Genomic DNA, 21,424 nt, shown 5'->3' on the forward strand with positions numbered 1-21,424 from the left:
TCCAATGTAAATCTTAATGTCATGAAACCATTGCTCAAGGAGCCAAAATCTGGATTCTTTCTAAGGGCATTGGACTTTGGGGTGTGCCCACCTTGATGCTGTGGCTGTATGTTTTGAGTCTCCCTAATTGCAATGTGCTTTTTAAAACACAGTTTTGGTGATGGTGGTGGTGGTGGGTTATTTCACATTTTTAACCCTCCCAGAGTTACTTCAAAAAATCTTTATAAGGTATGCTCAAGATAAGGGGGAAAAAAAACGTGTTTTTAACTGTGCAGCTGGCCAGAGTTGGATCAGAAGAGCTGATACAGACATATACAGATCCAGGACTTTAAAAAGTGAGCCATTTTATTCTGCACGCTATGAAACCTATACTGATAAAGTAGTGTGACATCCTATTATATGTAAGTGAGAATATGATTTACAAAACCAGTTTGCGTTTCTATATGTACAGAATATTATGAAAATGTAACGCATATGTTCAAGTGTTAACTGCCTGAATTTTCCTCCCTCCATCTCAAATCATTTTCCTTCATTTTCTGAATATACTTTATGATGGCTTCTTCTGTCTGAGTCTGCTGTTAGAGACGATGTGATGGACTACAATCACAGGACAACTAGTTCACAGGAAGCCTGAGCACATTCCAAGGAGGGCAGCGAGATAAGAGGAAACACAGTCCAGAGCTGGAATGTGGGAAGACTAAGAGATTCAGAGTAGCCACACTCTAGAGTCTTCCAGGTTATTTCCCTTTAGGTTGGGAGACTAGCTTTAGTCTGGCAAGATTCTGCCTAGACGGTGTGAGAAAATATATAACTGAAGTTTGACTGTCTTGATTCTTTTTCATTCTTGGGTTGGGCCTGACTGACGTGTAATGCTATGAATCATCTTGCCTTTCCTGCTGCATCAAAGTGAAAATGTCCATGTCTCTTTGAGATTGCTTGCTCCAAAGAGAATCAGCCCACCCAGTCAAATCCTGGAGAGACAGAAGCAGCATTTTGTGAAAGTCCCCACCCCTTGGGAGCTGCAAGGAAATAGACCTGTGTGTGGTCATGGACAGGTCATTTTGGACTGGTCACTAGCTCTCCATCCAACTGTTCTAAATATATTGCTTCTTTAGGAAGCCAAAGAAGACAGGTGTCTCGTATAGGTCTGATACCCTATCCCTCACCCTCACCCTCACCCTAACCCTAATATTTGTCACATTTGGGTGCATTTTGAATGCAGACACAAATTGGTCTGATCCAGAGCATTCGGCACATGGGGCGTGGGAGCAGGGAAGATGGATGCCTCATGCAGGTGTGTTGTAGCTTAGAAACGGAATGCACTAGAGGATGTGATGGTGTGTCTGCAAATAGTTTTCAAGATCTCCATAGAAAGAAAACCTCAGATCAGGCTGTCATGTGTTAGAAAACGCAAGTGTGGCTCTGTGATTTCCTACTCTAATTACTAATCACAATAATTGTTCTGAAGGATTTGGTTTCCTTAGATCTTGATTTAGGCTTAGTTTAGAATTAAAGATGCTCAAAACTGATGTTTGGATAGTTTTCTACATCTGTGGTTTGATACTAATGCATTTTGTGTGTGTGTGTGTGATTTTGTGAGCAAGTATGAAAGGAACAAGAAATCTGTATTTCTATACAGACAATCTGTACCAGACAGTGGATTTTTGACCATTTCCCCAGACATTTTACAGGGAAATAGAGTTCCCTGGTCCATTCCTAAAATTAAACCAAGTGGGGCCGACCAAGGGCAAGATGGATGGATGATATTCTAGAGGTGACGAACTCGTCTCTGGGGGAGCTGGAAGTGTTGACGACCGACAGAAAGTTCTGGCGTGGGCTGGTCCATGAAGTCACGAAGAGTCGGAAGCAACTAAACAAATAAACAACAACATGCAGGAGAGCTCATTGAAATACTTTGTTTTTTTAGGTGTCTGTTCAGAGGTCCAGTTGGTGGAGACTGGAGTGGACGTGAGAAGACTTGGAGTGTCCATCTGTCTCTCCCGCCAAGCCTCTGGATTTGATTTCGGGGGCTCTGATATGGACTGGTTCAGACAGGCTCCAGGGAAAGGACTGGAATGGGTGGCATGGATAAATCAAGGTTCCAATACTATTTACTACTGGGACAAAGTGAAGGGACACTTCACCACCTCCAGGGACAACTCCAAAAGCCAACTCTATCTGCAAATGAACAGCCTGAAACTGGAGGACTCGGCAGTCTATTACTGTGCGAGGGACACAGTGGGAGGAAGTGAGTCTGAAGCCTGGCAAAAACTGTCTCTTCCTCTGAGCCGCTCTGCAAGTCAGCTCAGCCCCAGAAGGCTGGATTTTCCCAGGAGGCTTGAGGGGAACCTGAGAAAGCTGCCTGAGTGCCAAGAAGGACAAAGAGCTGATCTTGGCATGGACATTGCAGGAGCTGTTTTCTGTTTGGATGGGAGGAAACTGGCAAATCTCAGCAAAGAAGATAAACTGAATAGTTAAAAAAGAAAAAAAAATCTGAAGAATGGCAATGGCAAAGTGCTCACAAGTTCTGCTCTCAAAAAATCTTTAGAAATATAAGACTGGATTCATTAATTAGAACTGTTTATTCTTTTATTGGTTTTGCAGTTCAGCCCTCCTTTATTCTTTCTTGAGATGCAGATCTGCCCCTCTCCCTCTTTGTTTGTGTGTGTCTCTGTTTCTGTGTATATTTCTCTCTCTTTCTCTTTCTGTCTATATATATATACTCTCTATATATACTATATATACATAGTGTGTGTGTGTGTGTATGATATATATATATATTCCTTCCTTCCTTCCTTCCTTCCTTCATTCATTCTCTCTCTCTCTCTCTCTCTGTATACATGAAGACACATGCACTCACACTTATATAGGTAGTTGAAAGTTTAAATATATTTAAAAGCATATTCCTCTGCTAGCAGTAGAAATTTAGCCAGGTAATAAAATAAGGATGCTGCAAACCCACAAGAGTTTTGGGTGGAGTGACACCAAGGAAGGGGGCCGAAGCCTAAAAACATCAGGCCAAGGGTAGCCTAAATGCAGTCATGTTATAATACTTCTAATAGCAAAGGAACATAGATCTCAAGTCAATTCCAGGGAAAGTCATGTTCTAGGAATTCTAGGAAAAGTGCCTCCCCACCTCCAGCAAAAGAATGACCTTCATGGACCTTATTCTTACAAGCCCTGATTCTATCCCCATCTCTCTTACTGGACCTCTTTTGGTCTTCTGGAGCTCGGTAACATCTTCCTACCTCCCTTCCCCCATTAAAGTACAGGCATCTCCTTGGAAAATTAAGCCTTTTGCCTCGTCTTCACCAGTTCTCCACTAGGGGGCACTGTTGGTCTGCAAAATCCAACTGAATATGTAGCAAGTAGAAAGGGTGTATTCAGAGGGGATAACATTTCTGAGGCTGATCATTTCCACCACTGTTGGAGGAAAATTTACTCCTTCTAAAGGAGAAGACAACATTAACACCAGTCTTTCTTTCCTATTATAGGTTAAAGTGAATTAACTTCAATATACAATATAGGATACCTGTGGGCGATCTCAAGTCTTCTCCTCATCTGGAGAGGAATTACAAGGAACAGGTCTACTTGCCAGCTCTTCATTCCACCGCGGTCATCAGCTCTGCTTTTAGCAGAGCCATCTTCAGTTCTCCATCTCTTCCCCAGAAGTCTCCACACTCTTTTACTTCCCATCATCTCCAAGCTGTCTTGCCAGTGTAGGACCAAATAATAAGTGTCCCCAATGGAAAATCTGCTCTTTGAAATCTAATGCATATCTAACTGCAGGATCTAATTTATTTCATGAAGAACTATTATAAAATTCACTTTTGTGTTTCTGTGTCCATTTTCCAGCCAACTCCAATAAAGTGTAGGAGGTGGAGTGAGAGGACAAAGACAAATGCAATACTTTGCTCCATTTTTTTCCCCTCTGCTTCCACAACAGAGGGATTTCTTCTGAATATATACTGTATCTCAGAAGAAGAAAGCACACATCTGGTGAGAGCTTCTTCTCTTTCAATTATCCAATGAGAGAATTTGCTGGAAGGAGACAGAAATTTATTAATATGGGCTGAAGATTCCAATTTCAACTTCACTGTTTGCAATGCAGTCTGGGTGAGACTGGACTCAGATGAAATCCTGGAATGGGATATCATTCAGTGTCATGGCAGCAGGCAGGAAAGGAAACTTTGGAATAACCCTTCTAAGCATCTAAATTGTACATTACATATTCAATATACTGAGGAAATATCTGTTCTGAAAGGCAGGCATTCATCAATGTGTCCAAACAACCAAGGCCAATGAGCAAGCAGCTCTGCTTCTCTTTTATCCTGAAGTGTATGTAAATGCAGAGACACCCTTCCTCTTTATATGATACCTTCTCTGCCTTCCTCAAGCTGTAGCTGGAGGTCCAAAGCCAGACTGCCTGATACTTCTTCACTGAATCACTGGGGGAAAAAAATGGTATTTTTGCTCCAACTCATTTCTATCGTGGCAGCCTTCCAAGGTAATCGTTCTTCCATCCAGAGAAGGAAGCTAAAAGGTTCTAACATGCTTGAGGTTAATGGACTAGAGCAAGCTGGATAGTTACAGTTTACATATCAATATTTCCTTTCCAGATGTCCGAATGGAGGTCAGGCTGGTGGAGTCTGGAGGGGATGTGAGAAGGCCTGGAGAGTCCCTCCATCTCTCCTGCCAAGCCTCTGGATTCACCTTCAGCAGCTATGAGGTGAACTGGGTGAGACAGGTTCCAGGGAAAGGACTGGAATGGGTTGCATGGATAGACAATCCTAGTGATGGAAACTCACAGCGCTATGCCAATTCAGTGAAAGGCCGTTTCACCATCTCCCGGCAAGATGCCTCCAGCATGCTTTATCTCCAAATGAGCAGCTTGAAACCAGAGGACACTGCTGTGTATTACTGTGCTAGAACCACTGTGGGAGGAAGTTATGCTGAAGTCTGACAAAACCCCTCCTTTGCTCATGGCTGCTGTCCAAGTTGAGACAACTTCCATAAACTGAATTAAACAGCATGAAAGGAAGGAAGTTCACCATGCAGATGAATAGAGCCAAAGGCCTTTGACTTTCTCCATTGCTAAAGTGGAAAAGCCACCACAGTGAAATGGGTTGTATGGCATTGATCACTAGTGCTCCAGCTTCTGCTTGTTTTTACCAGGGTCACCAAATGTGGATGGGTGTTTTCCTCAATAGATGTTATGGAGATTGCAGGCAAGGAAAGAGGGGGCACCTTCCAGGGGGGAAAATGCACTCACAGTGTGGAAGACCTTGGGCACCTGGCCAAGAAGGTCAGGCAGGAACCGCCTTAGGGTTTCTGGAGTTTTCTCCTTAGAGCCTGCTAGTTTTGCTCAGTTTGGCAAAATGCTGTTTCTATGGTAGAAACAATAAAGACTAGAGCTTCATTCCTGGCTCAGCATAGTTTCTTCACCTAAATCCTGACAATAAGTAAGACTGGGACTAAGCTCAGTCCTGCATGGAACATCAAGTATCTCCCTGCTGTGATCTATGGCAAGTGGGCTTTTAGCTCATGAAGAAACTGTTGGGGGGCAAGGGAGGGCCAAACGTTCAGTGTTCATGACCTTTTCCTTCTGCCATTGCCAAAACGTATGTACCACCATCAAACATGTACAAATCTAGAAATCCTGTATGAAAAATAGGTCAAAAGAACTGGAGAAAAACTTAGGAATGAATGTTTCCACCATCTAGATGAAGGAAATTAGAGCCCCAAAAGAGATATTCTTTTCTAGAATTGACGGTAAGGGAACCTCTCCATCTACAGTCATAAGGAGGCAGTAATGGTACAAAGAGCACACAATATGATGTCTGGCCATGATTAAAATAAGACCTTGTGTAACTGTGAACTAGCTGACTTCTCCAGTTGCTTCCATGAGGCTAAAATAGAGCTTATGAAAACAGTGTTGGTCCTTCAAGGGACTGATTTCTGAAGGGTTCTGAAAACTTCCTCATGTTCAAGTTCATTTTATTCCAGCAGGCTAAATTGCTCAGTCTCTCCATGACTTGTCTTCTCACTAGACTACATGTATGGGGGAAACATAAAAGACATACAAGACACTCATTGAATCTGCCTGTATTAAAAGAGGTCCACCAAAAGAAAAATGAAAAGTAAAAGCCATACATCAGGACTTTCTTAAAAGGAAGTCTTAGTGGTCCAAATGAAACATTACAGAGGGTTAATTCTAACTTCATTATCTAAGAAGCTTTGTGGTCCTTTCTACTAAGCAACACTTTCTGCCCCATGCAGATTAAGTATGAAATCCTTCCCTTCCTCATGGTTTCATGCTTCTCAGCCCTACAGAATTTCTCAACATCAGAGACCATAAGAATTATTCTCCTCTCAATAATAACACAAAACTAGTACAGGGCAGATTTTGACAAATGTTCAACCCTGCCATCCTGTGTGCCTAGAGGAAGCCTGGGATGAGGGAGGAACAAGGCAGCCTTCGCTCCATGTGGGAAGAGCAGTCTGTTTTGGTTGCAGGTCTGCAGACAGGACCTGGCTGGCCTCCTGTTAGGGATGGTTTCTATTAGATGACCTAGAAGGTTCTTCCTAACTAATTGTTTCTATCATTTTATGAGATTTAAGAGAAAAAAAAGAAGTATCTCCCCATATCCAAAAAATGCAATTTGTTAGAGAATAACTCTTCAAAAGGGATTTCTTATTAGACGACAGAAGCAGAGCTTTGGATTCATCACTAGACCTGCTTAGATTGCCTGGTGATCCTTCCTTCCTTCTCAGCCTCATTTACCATCCTGGGATAGAAGAATCTCCACAGAGAATTAAGTAGAGGCTTCCCCTCCTCACCTTTTACACCAGAGAACAGTGTTGTCACACTGAATCACTCTGGCTATGTGGAGGGTGGGCAAATGAAGCAGTTGTCTAACAATTAGAGGACCCGTTATTTTTTCTATAATTATCTTAAAAATTCACTGGAAAGATCTCAATAAAATTCATGAACTGAAGCCATGTCTGAGTTGACAGCAGATTTGCTCTGCTAAATGTAGAACAAACTGATTTCTTCCTATTTCTCAGTCGCAGAGAGAGTTTATTGGTGGCATTTTTATTAGGATTAGCATTACCATTGCCATTATTAGTCTTTCAGTTTGTATGGCTGCCCATCTTGAGGAATCAACTCGAGACAGCTAGCTACTGATAAAAACACCACGCAAAATAACAACCAAAACCAAGCAATATAAAAAACCATACAACTCCTGAGTTAAAATGAATCTAATAAATAAAGAACACCCCAGAGGCTATTTCTGTTCTATTTCTGTTTTCCCTGTGATTTCTCTGGTTCAACTCTGACTTAAAAATTGTGCCTTGTGCTTTCATCTGCATTCAGTTCTTTTGCATTTCTTCAAAAGGGCATGGTTAAGAGGGAAAAAAAAAGTGTAAACATTTTCCTGAACTCAGATCTGCTGTCCTTTTCATGTCTCTTTGAAAGAATCTTAGTCTGTGTGTCTTCTCTGTTACCTTGAATCACTTTTGAGAACTGGTGAAATTTTGCAAGTCCTTGTTTTACTTACACTAACATAAACCTGCCCTTTTTTCTATGTCCTCACAGTAAAAAAGAAAAGGGGTAAAAAACCTGCCTTGACTGTTCTAAGGACTGGAAAGTTATGTAAAAATCACCCTTATAAGTTGTGTTCAAGGAAATCTATGAGATCGATGCCCTGAGGGGCTCTCTTATCCCAAGCGATATGTAAATCAAGGCACAATTTCCTCTTTAAAGGAGCCCCACGGTTTCCCTTTCCAGGCTACACCCACCAACACAAAGTTTGTGCACTTTCCTGAATCCTTTCCTGTAAATTCCTGTCGTAACAGTCAGGAACCACACTGAGACAAGGAATAGGTCTCTAGTGTTTTATTACTGCTACATTGGACAGAAAATCCTAACAAACTGAAGAAGCGTGGGAAAAACTCAGACAGATAAACCCCAAAAGTTAAGGCGGGTCTGATCTGTGTCTCTTTGAATGGCTGCTTAACTCCTCAGTACTACGCATGTGTTTTCCCCCTTGGATAGGGGCCCCCTCCTGCTCACCATCAGTACTCATGACAATTACCCTCCATTCGTTAGATGGAACAAAAATGATCCTGTGGCTAAATGTGGTGTCCTTACTAGCAGTCCTCAGAGGTAGCAATTGTTTCCTCCCTGTACAATACTTCCCTATTTTTTCTTGTTGTATGCAAGAGAGCTCATTAAAACCTTTTGTTGTAAACTGCCCAGAGTCCCCCGATGGGAGGAGGTGGGCGGGGACAAATTAGATAAATAGATAGATAGATAGATAGATAGATAGATAGATAGATAGGTAAATAACCACTTTCATTTTAGGTGTCCAGTCTGAGGTCCAGTTGGTGGAGTCTGGAGGGGATGTGAGAAGGCCTGGAGAGTCCCTCAGTCTCTCCTGCCAAGCCTCCGGATTCACCTTGAGCAGCTATGGCATGGACTGGGTGAGGCAGGCTCCAGGGAAAGGGCTGGAATGGGTGGCTTACATAAACTCTGCTTCCAGTACTTCCTACTCGGACAAAGTGAAGGGCTGCTTCACCATCTCCAGGGACAACTCCAAAAGCCAACTCTATCTGCAAATGAACAGCCTGAAGCCAGAGGACACGGCAGTCTATTACTGTATGACAGACACAAGAGAGAGAGGTCACATGGCAGCCTCACCTCAATCTAGCTAGAATAGACTCTTTGGGGTGAAGAGACAGATAGTAGTATTCTAGTAGTAGTGGTATTCTAGTAGAATTCAAGAATCTCCTTGGAGAAATAAGCAGAGACCTCTCCTCCTCACTTTTTTCACCAGGGGGCACTGTTGTCACACTGAGTCATATTGGCTAGTGTGGGGTTGGGGTGGGATCATTGAGCATTTTCTCATTTTTCTTTCTATCATTGAAAAGGTCTCAAGAATATTTAGCTTCTCAAGATGCTACAATCCTCGCTGTGAAGCTACGTCTGAGTAGACAACAGATCAGCTTGGCTAAATATAGAGCAGACTGAATTGTTTGGTGAATACAAAGTTATTTATTACTATTTCTCAGTCCCAGAGAAAGTGTATCTGGTGACCTTGTTATTAGCATTAGTATATCCAGTATTATTGCAGTTTGTATGGCTGCCCATCTTGTGGCATCATCTCTGGGCAAATAACACCACACAAAATAGCAACCAAAAACAACCAGTGTACAAAATCCTTACAAATTCAGAAAATGCCTAACTTGACTCTGCTAGTGTGTCAGCCCTCTCCCAACAAAAGAGAAACAATTATTTACATATTCATTTATTTTAAAAAAAAATCCAATCCAATCATGTGTGGTGTCGTTTGAGCTACCAAAGAAACTGAATGAACAAAAGGCACCGCCAGTCCCCCCCACCTATCTCCCCCCCCCCCACCATCTCTGCCCTTTTGGCCGCCCTGTACCAGCCCAGTCCCAGTCTACTTGCTTCTCCAGAAACTGGATTTGCACAAAACTAGAAAAAGCATGCCCCTTCACTCAAAGTCTTTGCTCAAGAGGGAGAAAGAAGATGGCAAGGTAAGCTGGGCTCTTCACAAGGCAGGTTATAGGACAACCAAAAGGGCAGAGATGGTAGGGGGGACATATGTGGTTGGGGGAAAGGCAGTGCCTTCTGCTTGTTCAATTTCTTCGATAACTCAAACAGAGAGAATAGATGTTGTTGGATGTTAGTGAATGCTGGAGTGTGACCCAAAATGACATGGCATGTCACCTTTGACATGCATCTCATAGGTCTGGCATCACTGATGTAGGCCCCATCACCAGAACTTGCTTTTCTGGTCAATTCTTAATGCTCAAATGATTTGATTTGGTTGATTGATTATGTGCCATCAAGTTGTTTTTGACCCAGTGACTATACAGATAAATTTTCTCCATGATGATGCATCCCTAACCTGTTCTTTCAAGTCTGTGAATGGTGCATTCATTGCCACTATAACTGAGTTTGTCCACCTTGCTGTCCTCTTTTTCTCTTTCCTTCAAACTTTCCCAGCATTAGAGCCTTTTCCAGCATTAGAGCTGGGTTTTTGCATAAAGTGTCCAAAGTAGGACCATTTGATCCTGGTCATTTGTGCTTCGAGTAAGAACTCTGGGTTGATTTGTTTGATGATCCATCAGTTTGTTTTCTTAGCTGTCCACAGTATACTCAGGAGTCTTCCCCAACACGTTCAAAGGAGTCAAAACTCTTCCTATTCTGCTTCTTTAAACTTGCAGCATATTTCTTGACTGCTTGTTCCTTTAGTGGTTGACACTAAAAGGCAGAAGCTGTCTATTTAAATGTATTTAAATGAATCAGTCATGAAAACCTGCATCTTTTCTCATAACCAGGAAAACCCCTTTTATTGGAGGATATCTGGAACTTCCTTAAATGATGCCCATGGGACCCTAAAATTAAAGATAGCTGATAGATATACTTTGTTGTTGTTTATTCGTTTAGTCGCTTCCAACTCTTCATGACTTCATGGACCAGCCCACGCCAGAGCTTCCTGTCAGTCATCAACACCCCCAGCTCCCCCAGGGACGAGTCCGTCACCTCTAGAATATCTTCCATCCACCTTGCCCTTGGTCGGCCCCTCTTCCTTTTGCCCTCCACTCTCCCCAGCATCAGCATCTTCTCCAGGGTGTCCTGTCTTCTCATTATGTGGCCAAAGTATTTCAGTTTTGCCTTTAATATCATTCCCTCAAGTGAGCAGTCTGGCTTTATTTCCTGGAGGATGGACTGGTTTGATCTTCTGGCAGACCAAGGCACTCTCAGAATTTTCCTCCAACAGATAGATATACTATAGATGGATAAACAAACAGACTGACAGACAGACTTTTTAAAACAACTTACTGGCCCTGGAGCAGCGGAGATATGAATTCCTGGGGGAAAAATAATCTCCCCTTTTTCTGATTATAAAAACTACCTACAAGATAAAGACATTTCCCTTTACTTTTTCCAATATCCCTGTCTCCTCTTGTATCCTTAATAAGGCTTTATTCTTTCTCCCTGTAGGGGGGGGGGTCATTTTTTTTTTTTAATTTCAACTTTCTCTTCCAGCTATTTTCTAAAGGATTGTTAAACCAAGACCTGCTCCTCTGTACCAGACAGTGAATGTTGGACCATTCCCCAAGACATTTTACATGAAAGTACAGTTGCCTGGTCCACTGATAAAATTAAACCTTGGTCCTGATTCCTAGAATTAGGGCAATTTTGTTATCTCAGCCTTCCCAATTCTATTTGTCCAGGTATTTTCAAAACAGATTAAGCACCAGTCACTTATTATGTCACTCAAATTAGAGAAAGATGTTAATCAAGAAAAATTGGTAGGTTGACAATGGTTAAAGGATAATTATGTCCCTTATGAATGAGTGAAATCTATTGTTGTATTGGCCAAAACATAAAGGTTCTCTGAAGAAGGGAATAGGAAGTTAAAAACAACCAATATAAATATTTATTGAGCCACATAGAGGCACAAAGGGGTAATGTTGACTCTGTGAAGTTCATTTGCACAAGTTCTCTCCCTCCTGTCTAATCTGCCAGAAGTTCTCTTTGAATGAGAGACCCAGACCTTTTCTCCACAAACAGAGAGTTGTGATGTTGTTCCTCCTGGTGTTCCTGGTGAAGAAGATAGTTACTCTGACCTGCCCTGCAAGTGATGCCTTCCCTGTTACACATGAGTGGTACCAGCCTGGAGACCTCATCATTGGTGGGATGATGTCTCACATTTTTTTCCACATTCATGAAACTCAGTTTAAGAAGCATCCTTCTCTGAAACCTCATGACTTACCAGTGTAAGGGTTGTATTTCTTCCCATGCATTTTCTATTCTTAGTCAGATCCCCAAAAACTGCTTAGATGAGTAAAAGCTGCTGCAGCATAAATGCTGGATTTTTGTATATAATCTAAGCCTTCTTTGAGTTTTGAATGTATCATATTGTGAGAGAAGAAATGATTTTTTTTTTATGTTATGTTAAAGTCTTTCTCATGAAATGTACTAAACTTGGGTGTAATGAGTCTTTCGAAGAATATTTAGTGAGTTTAATGTACTTAAAAATAAATTCTGCATCCTCACAAAACATAATACAGTAAAGGAGTGATACATGTTGAATCTATATTCTATTTTGTGCTAAACTGATAGAAAATAAATGTGGTAGCTTGAAAAAAACTTACTCATTTTATTTGTTGTGTTACATATTTCTTGCAAATCATGGAAATACTGTGTGAAATGTATATTTGAACTCCATATAAATTATTTAGTATTTTAGAAAAGCTATCATCCTCCTCCTTCCATCAGAGACAGAAAGGGTTGTTATCAATATAGAACTGATGTCACCTTACAAGAATTGTAAAATTACTTTTTCAATGGGATTATTTAACCTATTTGCAGTGTAATAACCAAATTCTACCAGCACGTCCTTGCCTTGGCCTTTGCTGTGAAGGAGATCAATGAGGACTCCCAGATCTTGACTAACATCACTCTTGGGTTCCACATCTATAACAGTTACTGCAATCCAAGGATGACCTATCGCACCACTCTGGACCTGCTTTTCAAATCCAAGGATTTTGTCCCTAACTACAAATGTGACAGCCAGAAAAATCTCATGGCCATCATTGGCGCACTTGCATCTGACACCTCATCCTATATGGCAGAAATCATAAGCATCTACAAGATTCCACAGGTAGTTTGGGCAGGGGGTGAGAGAGACTCTTTGAGTTTTGTTTTTTTAATAATATTAGAGATTAGTTTATTGCCATGCCTTTCTTCAGGACTTCAGTGAAGAATAATTTATTTCTGCCTCCTGCAATTTTTTTTTTAATTGTATGGCATAGCAGTTTGGTGTCCATGCTGCTTCTTCTTGCTGGGAAATCCTTGTGAGGTCCAGCAGCCAGATGTGTAGACTATTTAGCCGTGACAAGTCATGTTGCCCAGGGTGCACCATGAGGAGGCTAGCCTACATTGCACTAAATTGGGCTGAGAGAAAGTGACTGGCCCAAGGTCACCCAGCCGGCTTTCATGCCTAAGGCGGGACTAGAACTCACAGACTCCTGGTTTCTAGCTCAGCACCTTAACCACTAGACCACACTGGCTCTCACCTCCTGCAATTTTTCCCCAGAACTCAGTAAGCTGACTCAAGGTGATCCAATAATAAATAAATATAAATATAAATATTCATTACAATCATAGATCAGAACATTCTAATTTAAAACATAAATTACATAAAAAAAAACAAAATTAAACTTACTCGAGGGGGTCAGCTGACATCGTGTTTTTATCACCACACAGCAATAGGTGACACTCTCCTTACTGTGTCTTTGTTGGTGTCTGATAATAATACTTTAGTATAAAACTCAACTGTTTTGCCTGGGAATTGATAGAGGAGTGGTGCTGTATGGTCCTTTTGGACACCCAAATAATAATTTCAGTAAAGTAGGACATGGTTGACTATTTCTAGTTCTCCAGAATCTTGTGGAGATAGTCTTTTCTGGATAGGTATTCTATGGTATCTGCCAATATGTTTACCTCTGAAGAATTCTTTCCTTAGACTGGGAAGACTTTGCAGGTGTTCACTGTGATAATCCTTTTGGAACTCTATATTAGGAAGGTACTTTTGCTTTGTAACCTAGTTATATTCACAGGTGAGAAAATATATGACCCTGGGGTTTAGTTGCTCATATTGTTCATCAGAGTCCTCTGACAGGAGGAGATGGGCAGGGAAAAATTAGATAAATAAATAAAATAAAATAAAAAGAACTGCCAACATGTACCTAGAATTTGAGAATTTTTCACTGTAGGGACTTCATTCAGTTTCCATCCAGCAGTCACTTCCCAATATGCTTTCCCTTGATTCTTGTCAATAATGACTCACCTTTTTTTTTAGTTTAGTTGACCTGTGGCTCTTTTGCCCAAGAAGAGTTTCAGACTACGGAGTTATCTTCGCTTTACTGCATAGTCCCAAATGAGGACCATCAGTACATTGGAGTTATGAGACTTCTTCTCCATTTTGGATGGAGGTGGATTGGTGCCTTTGCTTTTGATACAAATAAGGGAGAACATTTCTTGCAAAAGCTGCAGCTATTGCTTTCCCAGAATGGCATCTGTTTAGCTTTCACACAAACATTTCCACAACGTCTCCACTGGGAAGACTTGTCAGAACTACTTGATGGAATCTCAATTATTTCAAATAAATTGATAGATCAGAAATCAAATGCTTTTGTTGTCTATGGAAATTCATTCACAACTGTGTGGCTCAGAAGTGTTGTGTTTCTACGTGATCCTGAAAATAAAGAGAGTGCATCGTTTAGAAAGGTTTGGATCCTGATGAACCCAATTGATTTCATACTGACAGGAATGCAAAGGAGTTGGGATCTCCAGTTGTTCCATGGGGCTCTTTCCTTTACAGTTCATTCAAGGGATGTTCCAGGGTACAAAGAATTTCTTCAAGTCATCAAACCTTCCACCCAGAAAGATGGATTTATTCAAGACTTTTGGGAACAATTGTTTGACTGTTCATTTCCAAGTGCAGAATCACCTTCAATGATCAATGAAACTTGCAGTGGGGAAGAGAATTTGGAGAATCTGCCTGGGCCTCTGTTTGAGTTGCAGATGACTGGCCAAAGCTACAGTATTTACAATGCTATTTATGCAGTGGCCCATGCTTTGCAGGAGTTAGTGAGACCAAGAACCAAACAGAGAGAAATCCCAATGTTTGAATTTCCAAATCTGCAGCCTTGGCAGGTAATCTCTCCATGCCTCACCTACCTTTTGTTTCACTTAATAGTCTTTTTCATCCACATCTTAATAATGTTTGTTTGTGCTGGCTTAATAGCCGTATATCTATAGAGAAACTGAGGCAACGAAGTTAGTAATGTTGTATGTTATAGAATAAAAGAGGATTAAAACAAACTAAAGGTAAAGGTTCCCCTGCACAGTCATGTCCCTAGGCCTTTGTAAATTTCAGGCTACTCAAAGGGGTTTATATATCAGCCTTGGCTCCATAAAGAGCCATTTCATCTCTACACAGAATTGGCTTGTCTTGTCCATTCATCCAGCCTAGACCCTTGAAGAATTCCATGGCAACCTGTCAGTAGGCCATCTTTCTTTGCTTTCTGGCCAACATGCTTTTGTGAAATGGGGGCATTTCACATGTCTTATTAGCTTTTTGCAATTTAGTCAAAACAGTGTTGTTAGACTGGGGATTTAGGGTCGATGTCAGTTGTTCTTTGGTAGGATAGGTGTATTACTTTTATGAGGGGTTGTTGTTTTTTAGACTTATTGTAAACTACCAGGAGAATTGCTGAGCTTGGTTCTTTAAGGTACTTGTAAAATAGAATAAGTAAAGTGAAAGTGAGTTTCATATCACAATTCTTGATAGTTCTTTGTGAGCCAACATTTTCTTCTTCCATATCTCAAGCCAAGAAAAAGATCTTTGGTCACCCGGGAGGTAGGAGTAAAAGAAAGGGAAACTTTAGTTCTTTTATCCCTGATGCATTATTTTCTTTTTGACCCCCTCTTTCTGTATCTCCTTCAAGTAGCTCCAGAAGTTTCTTCAAGGGATTTCTTTGGAGACAGAGTCCTCTTTAGAGACAAAACAGAAGGTAGATGTAGGTTTGACATCACAATGTGATCACTTCCGTAGGTTTGATAGGTCTCCCTGTCATCTTTTTCAAACATAATTCAATCATGAATTTCTTTTATGGTGGAGGGAAAATCTATATTCTGAAAAAATGCTGCCCGTAACATTATTATCAACTTCTTTTTAGTTCTTAATCATCCAAACATTTTCCTGCAGGTGCAGGGTCCACTTTGTTGTTTATTCATTCAGTCGCTTCCAACTCTTCGTGACTTCATGGACCAGCCCACACCAGAGCTTTCTGTTGGTCATCAACACCCTCAGCTCCCCCAGGGACAAGTCCGTCACCTCTAGAATATCATCCATCCATCTTGCCCCTGGTCGGCCCCTCTTCCTTTTGCCCTCCACTCTCCCCAGCATCAGCATCTTCTCCAGGCTGTCCTGTCTTCTCATTATATGACCAAAGTATTTCAGTTTTGCCTTTAATATCATTCCCTCAAGTGAGCAGTCTGGCTTTATTTCCTGGAGGATGGACTGGTTTGATCTTCTTGCAGTCCAAGGCACTCTCAGAATTTTCCTCCAACACCACAGTTCCAAAGCATCGATCTTCCATCTCTCAGCCTTCCTTATGGTCCAGCTCTCACAGCCATATGTTACTACAGGGAACACCATTGCTTTAACAATGAGGACCTTTGTTGTCAGTGTGATGTCTCTGCTCTTAACTATTTTATTGAGATTTGTCATTGCTCTTCTTCCAAGGATTAAGCGTCTTCTGATTTCCTGACTGCAGTCAGCATCTGCAGTAATTTTTGCACCTAGGAATACAAAGTCTTTCACTGCTTCTACATTTTCTCCCTCTATTTGCCAGTTATCAATCAAGCTGGTTGCCATAATCTTGGTTTGTTTGTTTTTTTGAGGTTTTTGCACTTTCAGGGTCCACTTACCAATACCTTATTTAAATATTTAAGAAATGTATTCCAGATTAGATAGATAGATTAGTGAGAGAGAGAGGGAAGGAGGGAGAGAGGGCAAGAGAGATGTCAATCTGTTTTTTTTTTAATTAAACTTTATTAAATATTTAGGATAAAAAGTAAAAGCTAACAAGAAATGAAGAAAGTGAGGAAAGCAAAATGCCAGAAAAAGAATGAAAAGAAAGAAAATAGCGAAGAAAATGCTTTCCATCTTTCTTTTCAACAGACATAAGTATATATTTGCATTAAACACTTGCTCTAAACTCTAAACATGACTTCCATTAATTCTATTTTCCATTGTTATTTCTAATTATCAAATCCAGATATCATGATTTCATTTTCTTTTTGTTTCACACAAAAAATACAAAAGGGGTTTCCAGGTAGCATTAAAATTAGTCAGTGTCTTTTCCTGAATTAAAGCTGTCAATTTTCCCCTCTCAGCCAACTCCATCAATTTCACTACCCATTCTTCCATTGTAGGTAAGGTTGAATCTTTCCCCCTTTGGGCATATAAAAGTCTCATTGCTGTTACTATTTACAAAAACAAAGGTCCATGATTTCTTCCTGTTTATCTCTGTACTGATGATGACTTCCCTGGATACTGGAAGAGAAAGGCTGAACAGAAACTGCTATGATTATGTCCCATGCCTACAAAAAAGTGTTCAAATCACATTGGCAGTTTCACCATTTTTTTCATTATATTGGCTAGTTGTTTAAATAGTGAACCTAAATCACCTTTGAAGGAAGTTATATCATTTCAATAGCCTCTTTTCATTTCACTTCTGTTGATTGACATTGTTAATTGTCTTTCCTGGCAATAACATTAATAATAGAATAGACCTGTACATTTCTATGCAATATAGATGATCAATTTTCCGGGTGTACTTATCTGATATTTTTTTCTAGGAACGAGATGAATGAAGGAATAAAACTTAAACATCCTGGTTGCTTCCCCATTATTATCTTTTCAACCCCCTCTTTCTTTCATTCTCTTTCAAGTAGCTCCATCCATTTCTTCAAGGCATTTCTTTTAACAATTCTGCTGGAGAGAGAGTGTTCCTGAATGAGAAACGGGAAGGAACAGGTGGATTTGACATCATCAACTTGATCACTTTTCCAAACAGATCCTTCCAGAGAGTTAGAGTTGGAAAGTTAGATCCCAGTGCTCCAAAAGGGAAAGAGTTATTCCTTGATGAAGATTTGATTGTCTGGCACCCAGGTTTTAACCAGGTATGGACTCAGTGAAAAAAACTATATCTTGATCCATCATGATCCTATGAAGATGTCTTTGTCTGTTAAACCATATTGTCAGGCGAAGAACCAACACTGAGCCAGGAATGTTCTTTATTGTTTCTACCATACACGGAATTTTGCCAAGCTGAGTAAAGCCAAAAGGTGCCAGGGAGAAATACTCCAATCTAAGGTGGGTCCTGTCTCAGCTTCTTGGCCGGCTGCCCAAGGTCCTCCAAACTGTAAGATTGTTTCTCCCCCTGGAATGCACCCCCTCCTTCCTCTCTGGCGACCTCCATTGCACCCTAACCCTAACCCTAACCCTCCTCAGAGACACATTCCATCACACATATGGAACTTAGTCTCTTTAGAAATCTAATGTCAGTTTTTGAAAGATAAAAAATGGCATATTCTGTACAAAGCTTGCCCGCGAACAAGCATTTAGTGAATTGACAACAAGATATTACACTGTAAAAGCCAGGTTTTCATATGTGGGTTTGTGGGAGAGCCGGCTGCTGGGGTAATCACGGGCACCTGTGCTGCCTCCCTCCCTCCTATTTCAAATCTCCTCCCAGCATCAGGATGGCAGAGCAGCTGAGGAAAAGCCTCAGGAAATGGGGAGATTGCAGGTCCTGCTGCAGCCAGAAAGAAAGCAGCCAAAGGAATGGAGAAGTGTTTGTTTTCCCCAAGAGACTTTGAAGGTCCTGAAAAAACACGATGAAGCCAAGTCCCACACCCAACCAGTGAGAAGGGGCAAGTGTTGTGCAAACTGCCCAATAAGATAAGCTCTCTATACTAGCTATAGTAGCAGTAGGCTAGTAGCAGCAGCAGCAAAATAAGTATAGTTAGATGAAATATGAAGTAGTTGTATAGAACATAGTAAGATAAGGACAGTAGAATGTTGTATAGTATAATTCCGTGAGTAATAAAGGTTAATTAGTGATAAGCTAAGATTGTTAGATATTACCAATTGAAGCAAATATTTCCAGCTCAGGGTTGAACTGTGGAGTCCTGGGTGCTCCCTGAGCCTTGTTGTTTTCTTGCAGACGTTTCATTGCCAGACTAGGCAACATCTTCAGTGCAAAGGGAGAGTGGGCCTTGCCCTCAGTTGATATACCGTGGCTTGCCCTGCTTGTGTTGATAGGGGTGTTGTTCTCTCCTTGGGAGTTCCTGGATTGGGCTGATGCTTGCTGCTTGGTTGAGTAACTGAGTTAAAAGTCCCTTGATTAGGGTGTATTGTGCTGTTTGATGGTTCATCATCCTAGTGTTGATTTTTGCATATCTGGGTGTTGATTGCTGGCAAGGGAGTGTCCTGGTCTTTTAACAATCAAACAGCACAATACACCCTAATCAAGGTACCACTAACTCAGGCAATCAACCAAGAAACAAACAACAGCCCAATTGAAGAACTCCCAAGGAGAGAACACCACCTCCAGCAACACAAGCAGGGCAAGCCACGGTATATAAACTGGGAGCAAGGCCCACTCCCTCTTTGCACTGAAGATGTTGCTAGTCTGGCAATGAAATGTCTGCAAGAAAACAACAAGGCTCTGTTAGATATTAGCTAGTCATATAGTACATACTTTTATACTGTAAATAGATTGTTTAAAATAAAAATACCTCTCCAGCCCATAAGGTTAGATATAACAACTCTAAGTGTGCAGTGCTTTTTGGGAGATTTTTTTGAGCCTGGAAGTATCAAACTGGGAATAAAAAGAACCTGGGACAGGGTTCCAATTCCCTGTTGTTGTCCATGGTGAAGCATTTATCAAATGGACAAAATGGCATTACAATGGAAAAGCTCGGTTTTCATATTTGAGTTGAAATTCCCTTTGAAATCCCGGGAGTTACACTGTTTCCATAACATCGTCATCAGGCACATTTATTTACTCACCCTGCCCTTCTTCAAGCAGGCCCTTTTGCACATCCTTGTAATTTCAACATCTTTTTAAAGGATAGTATAAATTCAACAAGATAAAATTTATTAGTCCTTTGGGAAATCGACAATTCTTTCTCCCCATTAAGAATAAAAATTAGAAACTGTTTAAAAATCTTCCTGTGCAAAACCTTTCAATTTTTATGACCAGGTTCTCCCACTTTCTCGGTGTAATAATAATTGTTCCCCTGGATACTGGAAGAAAGAGGCTGAAGGAAAACCATTCTGTTGCTATGACTGTGTCCCATGCCCAGAAGGGAAGATTTCAAATCAAAATGGTGGGTTAGACAGTCCACCATTTTTTTTATTATATAGACTTAAGTCAACTGTAATGTACTACTTTAGTATGCATATAATTAATGCTTTAATTAATAGTTTCTTTTCTTAGTTTAATCACTCTTTAGGAAGGAGAAAACCTAAAAGATTTTAAATGACTGGGTTTGAATATATTTCTGTTTAAATTATTTTTTTTAATCTTAATACCAATATTTTCGTAAACACTTGTTTTTATAAATGTACACTTTTTATACAATTATTGTATGCCACACAGAGTCACTTCCTGTAGGATGGGTAGCTATATAAATTTGATTAATAAAGAAAGAAAGAAAAAGAAAAACTGCCCTTCACATTGTACTTTCAGTTATGCCAACCCTAAATAATAAAATTAATGAAAAAATGCATTTTCATATAAACTGTATGAAACTAGTAACCAATGAAAATAACTCAATATGAATAACAGCTGGAACGCCCTCAGAAGGTAATTTTCAAAAATATGGAATGCATAGATAACAAATTCCTTCACTTTTCTTCCAGATATGGATGACTGTTTTGAATGTTCAGAAGATCATTATCCAAATAAAGAAAAGAAAGGATGTATCCAGAAACCAGTGGTCTTTCTAATTTTTGAAGAAACATTAGGAATTGGTTTAGCCTCCACTGCTCTTTGTTGCTTCTTCTTCACCTCTTGGGTACTTGGAATTTTTATTAAGCACAGAGACACTCCCATTGTTAAAGCCAACAACCGGGCCCTCACCTACAGCCTCCTTGTCTCTCTTCTGCTCTGCTTTCTCTCCTCTCTCTTCTTCCTCAGCCCACCTGGCAAAGTGACCTGCCTTCTCCGACAATCCACTTTTGGCATCACCTTCTCAGTGGCGATTTCTAGTGTCCTGGCCAAAACCATCACAGTGGTTGTTGCTTTCATGGCCACCAAACCAGGATCTCAGATGAGGAAATGGCTAGGGAAAAGATTGGCCTTCTCTACTGTCCTGTCCTGCTTTCTCTTCCAAGTATGCATTTGTACTCTTTGGTTGTCAACATCACCCCCATTCCCTGAGTTCGACATGCACTCAGAATCCAAAGAAATGATTTTACAATGCAATGAAGGCTCAGCCTCCTTCTTCTACTGTGTCTTGGGCTACATGGGTATCTTGGCCATGGCCAGCTTTATTGTGGCTTTTCTTGCCCGTAAATTACCTGACAGCTTCAATGAAGCCAAGTTCATCACCTTCAGCATGTTGGCCTTCTTCAGTGTGTGGGTCTCCTTTTTTCCAGCCTATCTGAGCACCAAAGGAAAAGCCATGGTATCTGTGGAGGTCTTCTCCATCTTGTCCTCCAGCGCTGCCTTACTGGGATGCATATTTTTGCCAAAATGCTACATCATTGTTTTCAGGCCTGAGCTAAACCACAGGGAG

General features: G+C 40.7%; 1 gene segment (V, D, J or C); it reads left to right on the forward strand.

The window, feature by feature from the left end:
* The first annotated feature begins 8,088 nt into the window (after positions 1-8,088).
* The window catches only part of LOC134497233 (Ig mu chain C region membrane-bound form-like), a 440,887-nt gene continuing 427,551 nt past the window's right edge, over positions 8,089-21,424 (forward strand). The window contains 2 exon segments of the C gene segment in view: positions 8,089-8,170; positions 8,369-8,686. Of these exon segments, the coding sequence occupies positions 8,089-8,170; positions 8,369-8,686 (400 nt within the window).

The sequence above is a fragment of the Candoia aspera genome, chromosome 4 (assembly GCF_035149785.1).
Source record: "Candoia aspera isolate rCanAsp1 chromosome 4, rCanAsp1.hap2, whole genome shotgun sequence".
NCBI lineage: Eukaryota > Metazoa > Chordata > Lepidosauria > Squamata > Boidae > Candoia > Candoia aspera.